Here is a 7,737-nt window from a genome sequence, read left to right as displayed (position 1 = left end):
ACGTCAAGGCAGCTGGAACAGTGCTCTTCCTCCTGATTCTTTCCATATTTTTTTATGTGGCAGAGACCTTGTTTATAACTGGACAAGCTGGAAAAAGCATATTTGCTACTTCAGTGTGTATAACAGTTATAATATCATATTCCCCTGTGCAGGCTGCCATCCTGGTGTCGGTGAATCCTAAGCTCAAGCAGGCAGCTGCCAGGATGCTTCCAAGACCAAAGCCTTCATAATTCATAGATGTTGCATTTTGTAAAAAGAGCTGGCTCAGGGGCCCCAAGCCTGGTCAAGCGTAGGGTGTGAAGTGGAGAAAGGACTGTAACACTTGGTTTGCTCTCATGTTTTCAATCAGCATTGTCCTGCTCCTATCATGGCTGCTATTTGCAATGCTGGGAAAGCCCCTCTTGGTTCCAGTCAGTGCTATCCTGCCACTGTGATTCTGATCGGGAAAAGGAAGGATTAATGGTTAAAGTCCCTTGCCCTCCTTGCCACAGTCACAACCAGCCTTCTCTCCCCACCCCCTCCACAGGGCAGCTACTTTCTTAAAATGAAGCCTGCTACATCTCTTCAGGATCACGGGATAAGGACTCACTGCTGAACAACTTACACCAGGCATTCCTCAAAGTACAAGGCTCATCTAATACAGCAAGACAAAGCAGATGCCACTTACAGCCCCCAAATGAAACCACTCACACATTTCATCAGTTATCGACACCCAAGTCTGGAGAATGACACTTCCCTCTCACATGCCTTGGCTGTTGACTTATACATCCTCACAGACATCTCCTGATCCAAAACAGCTCTTCCCAAAGAACAACATGCCCATGACAGGGCTATGGAGATGGGGAACGCAGACGCTGTCCACAGACTTACTCTGGGAAAAGTGTTTCAGGATTAATGATACGATCCCAAACCTCAGGGGATTGTTCACCTGCTCACCTTCCAACATGATGTCTGCCATCATCTGCCAGCACTGCCCTTTTGCTTTCTATAGAGGAGGAATGAGCCACAAAATACAAAATGGACAAAAATCTGATGTCAGAAATCTCAACATTCAAAAGGAAGTGGTGGAACACTGAAACCTTCTAGGTCCTAGGACACTGTGTAAATACAGTAACCTGAAAATAGCTATCCTGCAGCAAAGGAACTTCAAAAGAGACATTGAGACATGAAACCACTGAATTACAATACATCAGGAGTTTTCACCAATATCATTTGTGAACTGAACTGACACAAAGAACTCCTTGCACATTCCATGTGCTTAACGGTGCCATGATATCCACATTTAAAAAATGGTTTTGGAAATTACCACTGTTAACTATGTAATTATCACTGGCTGAAGTTTCACACTTTTCATTTCCTTCTGACCTTATTTTTTTTACGATTGCCCACACCCAGACGTATATTTGTACTGGCAACTCCAGGACAACATGCATAAATGTGCTAGCCTTGAGTCTCTTCACCATTCTTATTTGTTTTTACATGATGTAAAATAAAAGCCTAATTATATCTTGTAGTATGTACCTTATTATGTCAGGAGGCAATAAACATTTTCTGATCCTGAAAAAAACACCTGTTACTTTATTGCCTCCCTTCTTTCACCCTTATGAAACAACATATTCATACATTTTCAATACCAGTGGACTATGATGTGTTAAGACTCCCATGTACCCTTCCTTCCTTCCTTCCTTCCTTCCTTCCTTCCTTCCTTCCTTCCTTCCTTCCTTGAACTCCATTCAGTCTCATCTTCTTTGTAAGGACACTAAAGTCTGTCTCCATCACAGCTTCACCTCCCTCTGAGTTCCTACCATGACCTGCTCCTTCCTCAGAGCCACCTGCTCTCCCTCTGGATCTCAGAAGGGGATTAATGCTTCAGTGAAGGACAGGTCTACCAATGGCTATTAACTGGACAGAATGGGTTGGCTATCACTTTTGTGCACTGTCTGGGGCTGCTATGAACAGCTGCTTGGCTGCTACTTGATGGAGTCAGAAATTTTTGATCATACGGCACACTTATATTCTTGGGATGGATCAACCTCTGTGCATCTATGTTTCCCCACAATATTGTGTATGATAGCGTTTCCTGTGTGCCCGAAACACAACATACTGTATTTATTACGTTAGTTTGCTTCACCCCTCCCTGTCCTTTATGAAGCTTATTGCCTGATCTTGAGGGGCAATTGATGCACAGAGGCAATGTCAGAATTAGATGTTTCAGAAATCAAAGGTATCATCTCTGTAAGTTGCTTTCTCCCAAGGATGATATTATTACTACTACTACTACTACTACTAAATTTGTTAGTCACTTTTATCATACATTTCTATAGGATTTGAAGCCCACTTGCCTGTCTTGGGGTTGTTTTGCCTTTGTAACATGCCTGCCTGCCCACACTGTAAACAGGACAGGACATAGGTCCTGTTTTCTTATACCTGTTCATTTCATAGGTCCATAAATTTCCTTAGAGCATAAGGCTCTTAATCTCAGGATCATGGGTTCAAGCCCCTCATTGGGTGAAAGATTCCTGCATGGCAGGGGGTTGATCAGAGTTTCCCGAACCTGGGTCTCCAACTGTTTTTGAACTACAATTCCCATCGTCCCTGACCATTGGTCCTCCTAGTGATGGATGATGGGAGTTGTGGTCCAACAACATCTGAACGGCCACAGGTTCCCCATCCCTGTAATAGTAAAATAAGTTAATGTAAAGGTAAAGGGACCCCTGACCATTAGGTCCAGTCATGGCCGACTCTGGGGTTGCGGCGCTCATCTCGCTTGATTGGCCGAGGGAGCCGGCGTACAGCTTCCGGGTCATGTGGCCAGCATGACTAAGCCACTTCTGGCGAACCAGAGCAGTGCACGGAAACACCGTTTACCTTCCCGCTGGAGTGGTACCTATTTATCTACTTGCACTTTGACGTGCTTTTGAACTGCTAGGTTGGCAGGAGCAGGGACTGAGCAACAGGAGCTCACCCCACTGTGGGGATTCAAACCACCGACCTTCTGATCGGCAAGCCCTAGGCTCTGTGGTTTAACCCACAGTGCCACCCGTGTGGTAACCTAATGTCCTGCAGACAGCAGCTGTTGGTGGGATTGGGCAGTCTTGCTTTCCTCACTTCCCAAATCCGAGGTCCATGCTTATTACTGAGAGGGAGGAGATATGAGTAAGGCAATTCGGGTGAGGAGGTTGGTGCACTCAAGCCACCCGGAGGACTACACTGAGATCTCTGCTACCTTGCTTCCCTCTCTTGCAGCAACCTAGAGGGACCCTGAGAGGCAGTGCTGTCTTACCCCGCCATATTGTCAGCTCCTGCCTGAAAATATTATTGGAACCAACTTTGATCACTCAAAGCACCACATTTCTCTTAATGTGTTACGTGGCATTTCTCTTCCTCTCTCTGCCCTTTATGAAGGTTGAGATCCACAGCTCAAAGTGTGATGGAAGCACAAATGTGGTGCAAGAATTAGACATTTTACAGTCCATAATAAAAGATGCTGTCCTTTGCTATTTGCATTGCTATAATTACAGCTGAGGATCAAATAGGCAAACAGATCCAGTTACCAGTGTGCTAAATTAAATACACATCTTTGCATATCCCGCTCTGGAAAACAGCAACAAGCAAATCTGTGCTTTTTAAGACACTAAAAAACCCACAATCCTATCATGATTTGCAAGTAAACCTACTAATCAGGAATGCAATCGCAGGTGCACTAACCTTAGAGAAAGGCCACTGAATATAGTAGGATTGGGCTGGACATGTCCCTCTCTTTAAAGATCCAAAAGTTTAGATCTTTGGCATGGTAACAGTGCAGTCAAAATGGTAATTGAATCACACACACAGTGAGGTCTTTTGGAAAAACTAGGCAGAAGAAACAAAACTACTGGGTAGTATTAAAAATAGGTTCTACATTATAAATATACTGGGTTCATGCAGAACTGGAGTGGAGAATGTGCAGCAGTGCAGAATGTGCAATAGAAAAATGAGTGCAGCTAAGTCTGCTATTGTGATTGTTACACACTGCAATTTCAGCTTGCATTGATCTGTTTTTAAAAGAATAAATACTGTACTGTGGTTAAAGAAATTAGCAGCAGGCAAAGGAAAGGAAAACTTCATTGGAAATAACTGCAGATAGATTTTACTTTGGGGCATGCTGTTGAGGAAGAAGCATTTGCCTATAATCTGGGATCAAATAAAAGAAAAGCCTGCAGAGGCCTGGGAACCAGAAGCAGGAGGGTCTTAGGACAAACAAGCCAGCTGGAATTTCCAGCTCCTCCTATTCTTTACATAAACTCTGGACCACTGCAAAGTGGTCGCCTGTGGCAAGCTTTCTTATTCATGGGGCCAGCAAAATGGAGCAACCCCCTCCCCCATTTATACAAAGTGGAGTGACAGGCAGCCCTCTGATACAGTTTCTGTCCACACTACTATGCCAGATAGAGGCATATGGAAATTATGGAAATGAGCAGCTGGAGAGTCTCATTAATTTATAATTTGGTTCATAGTTCATTTGCATAGTTCCCCGGTCATTCATAAGAATGCTGCAGATGTTGTCTCACTTGCACACTGCATCTCAGTGCGGCAACTTTGGATTGGTGAAAGGCCACCTGGTGCAGTAATCTGCAAGGATACGGAGAGATGCCTTCTCCTCAACTTATTGCCTTTCTGGCGTCTCTAGCTGTCCTGGCTATCGGTGGGCTCATCTCCAATGGCTTTATTGTTGCAGTGATAGTCACTGAGTGGGCTACAAGCAGGAAACTTGATGCTAGAGAACAACTTCTTCTGTCTCTAGGTATGTCCAATATCGGCTTCTCAGGTGTTCTGTCTCCATATTTAATTAAGTACTACTTAATCTCTGACATTAGCAGCCCCTTAATATTACAAATATGCTACTTCATTGGAACCTTTCTCACATTCTCCCGATTCTGGCTTACTGCCTGGCTCTGCCTCTTCTATTACCTCAAGATCGTTAACAACAACTGCTCCCTTTTTCTTTGGTGCAAGCTGAGGATATCATGGATAATACCTTGGCTTCTTGGGGGATCTCAAGCCATCTCCTTGCTTGTTTCCTTCTTTGCACTGCAGAGTGCGTATATTAAACCCCAGGGAAGCATTACAAACATGACGCAAGACCAGACAAAGGTTGATTTTGCTACTAATTTCAAAATCTTCTTTTTGATTACTGGTGCTGGCTGCCCGTTCCTGATAGTTTTTCCTTGCTCCATCATGGTTGTAGTCTCACTCTACAGACACGTCTACAAACTGACTGGGAAAGAATCCAATATTAGGAGCCTTCAAACAGATGCTCACACGAAGGCAGCTTGGACAGTCCTCCTCCTGCTGGTGCTTTCCATTTCTTTTTACGTGGCAAAGATCTTATTTCTAACTGGCTGTATTAACAAAGATATAGTTGCCGTTTCAGTGTGTATAACAATGATACTAATGTACTCCCCTGTGCAGGCTGCCCTCCTGGTGTTGGTGAATCCCAGGCTGAAGCAGGCAGCTGCCAGGATGCTTCCAAGACGAAAGCCTTAACCATTCTTAGGTGTTGCCTTTTGTGAAGAGCTGGCTCAGGGGGCCCAAGCCTGGCCAGGAGTAGAGTGTGCATGTTTTCTCCAGCACACAAACTGGAATTGACCCCTCCTATCATGCCTGCCATTTGCCATGCGAAGAAAGGGCCTATTGATGCCAACAGCAGATTTCCTCCCATTGTGGTTCTGATTGGGATGGGGGGGGGTGATGAGTGGTTAAAGATTCCTGCCCCACCTTGCCCCAGTCACAAGCAGCCTTGCTTCCTCCCCCTAAGTCAGCTACTTCCTTTCTTAAAATGAAACATTAACATCCCTTCAGGCTCATTGGTCAAGACATCTAAGAATTGCCATAGGAGAGACTGAGATTAGAAAACAGCAAAACAAAAACAAAGGAACGTGATGTTTACAGGCACCTCCTGCTCTTGAACAGCTCTTCCCAAGAAACAACATACCTACACCAGAGATCTGTATACCAGGGAGCAGCCCCTGTGGCAGATGCAGATGCTATCTCTGTCCACAAATTCACTCTGGCAATACTATTACACAGCCCTAGAATGCTGTTCACAACATCAGGAGTTTGTTCACCTCATCTTCCAATGTGATATCTGCGATTTTCTTACATGATATCCACCATCAGAAACTCCTTTCTGCATTCTACACAGGACAAACACGCCAGCCTATATGCAAAATAAGAAATGGACAGAGGTCTGACATCAGAGATTGCAATATTCAAAAAGCCTTTGGCAGAATGCTTCTATAACCTTAAAGTTGCCGTCCTACAGCTAAGGAACTTCAAAGGGACACTGCAACGTGTAACCATTGAATCACAATCTATCAAGAGTTTCAGTGCTATCATTTGTGGAGTGAACTGAGCCAAATAATTTCTTGTCCATTTGCCTTGTACTTAATGGTGCCATGATATCTGCTTCATAAAAAATTGTTTTGGAAATTACCACTGTTAACCATGTAATTATCACTGTCCAAAGTTTTACATATTTTATTTCCTCTGATCTTACTTTTTACAGTCACCACCCCAACATACCCTTGCAACTCAGAATAATTGTATATACATTTTTTCTACAGGGAAAAATGTTTAGGGAAGCTTTTAATATTTTATGAACTATTGTATCTTGAGGTTTTGTTGGAAGCCACCCAGAGTGGCTGGGCGGGGTAGAAATTATTATTATTATTATTATTATTATTATTATTATTATTATTATTACTACAACTACTACGTACTAATATTATTACTATTTTTATTTTCTGCCTTACGACTTTTCACTGTTCTTGTTTGTTACAGCATGTCAAATAAAAGTCTTATTATTTACTGATGTGCTTTATTATGCCAACAATCCATAAGCAATTTCTTATCTTGAATAATAAGCCTCTTACTTTTTGCCTCCCTTGTTTCATTTGTATAAACTCATAAGTTTTGCCATTACTGCATATTCCTGCATTTTTAATTCTCACTATGTCATGGTTTTTGCCTTTTCCAAACATTTTGCATTCCAGCCTTGAAACTCTACTCACATAAAATTTAAATTCCCTCTGTTATACTTGGACCGTGTGTGTGTGTTTATATGTTAATAAAATATAACAAGGGTAATATGACAAAGGTCAGATTTTGACTTTAGAAATTGTTATACCTAAATCAGGTACCCTGTAAAGAGAAAGAAAGAAAGAAAGAAAGAAAGAAAGAAAGAAAGAAAGAAAGAAAGAAAGAAAGAAAGAAAGAAGCAAGCGATCAAGCAAGCACTATTTAATTTGTTTTGGCTGAAGATAATGGCAGAAATCGTAAGTTGCAATCATATTCTTATTCGTTAACCTTGCCAGCAAGATTAAGTTCAATAGGCACACCATCCATACATTGGCTTAATGTGGATCATGAAGCCCTATTGTACCTCCTTCAATTCCCCCTTGTCTTCTTCTTCATCTACTTCTGTCCCACACTTTCCCTTCCCTTCTCCCTCCTTGGAGTTCTTCGATTTCTTCCCACTTCCCCTTGGCAACTGGTCCCCTTCTCCACGATGCCCTCATCTGGGACAGATGACCAACAGTAGAATATTGCATGTCTATAGGAAGGCTAAAGGTAAAGGTACCCCTGCCCGTACGGGCCAGTCTTGCCAGACTCTGGGGTTGTGCGCCCATCTCACTTAAGAGGCCAGGGGCCAGCGCTGTCCGGAGACACTTCCGGGTCACGTGGCCAGCGTGACAT

The 7,737-nt window shown here is 43.1% G+C and overlaps 1 protein-coding gene across 1 annotated transcript; it reads left to right on the top strand.

The window, feature by feature from the left end:
* The first annotated feature begins 3,713 nt into the window (after window positions 1-3,713).
* Window positions 3,714-5,954, top strand: LOC309363869 (taste receptor type 2 member 8-like). Its single transcript, XM_081900382.1, has one exon. It carries the CDS (start codon window positions 4,630-4,632, stop codon window positions 5,524-5,526), a length of 897 nt encoding a protein of 298 aa, XP_081756508.1. The 5' UTR covers window positions 3,714-4,629; the 3' UTR covers window positions 5,527-5,954.
* The last annotated feature ends 1,783 nt before the right edge of the window (window positions 5,955-7,737 follow it).

The sequence above is a fragment of the Podarcis melisellensis genome (genome assembly GCF_964234715.1).
Source record: "Podarcis melisellensis genome assembly, chromosome: 2".
In the NCBI taxonomy this organism is placed as follows: domain Eukaryota; kingdom Metazoa; phylum Chordata; class Lepidosauria; order Squamata; family Lacertidae; genus Podarcis; species Podarcis melisellensis.
Note: the sequence above shows the minus strand (reverse complement) of the source record. Positions and strands in the feature narration are given on the sequence as shown.

Excerpts from the sequence above, each read along its gene's own strand:
- LOC309363869 (XM_081900382.1), top strand. The coding sequence starts at position 4,630 with ATGCCTTCTCCTCAACTTATTGCCTTTCTGGCGTCTCTAGCTGTCCTG.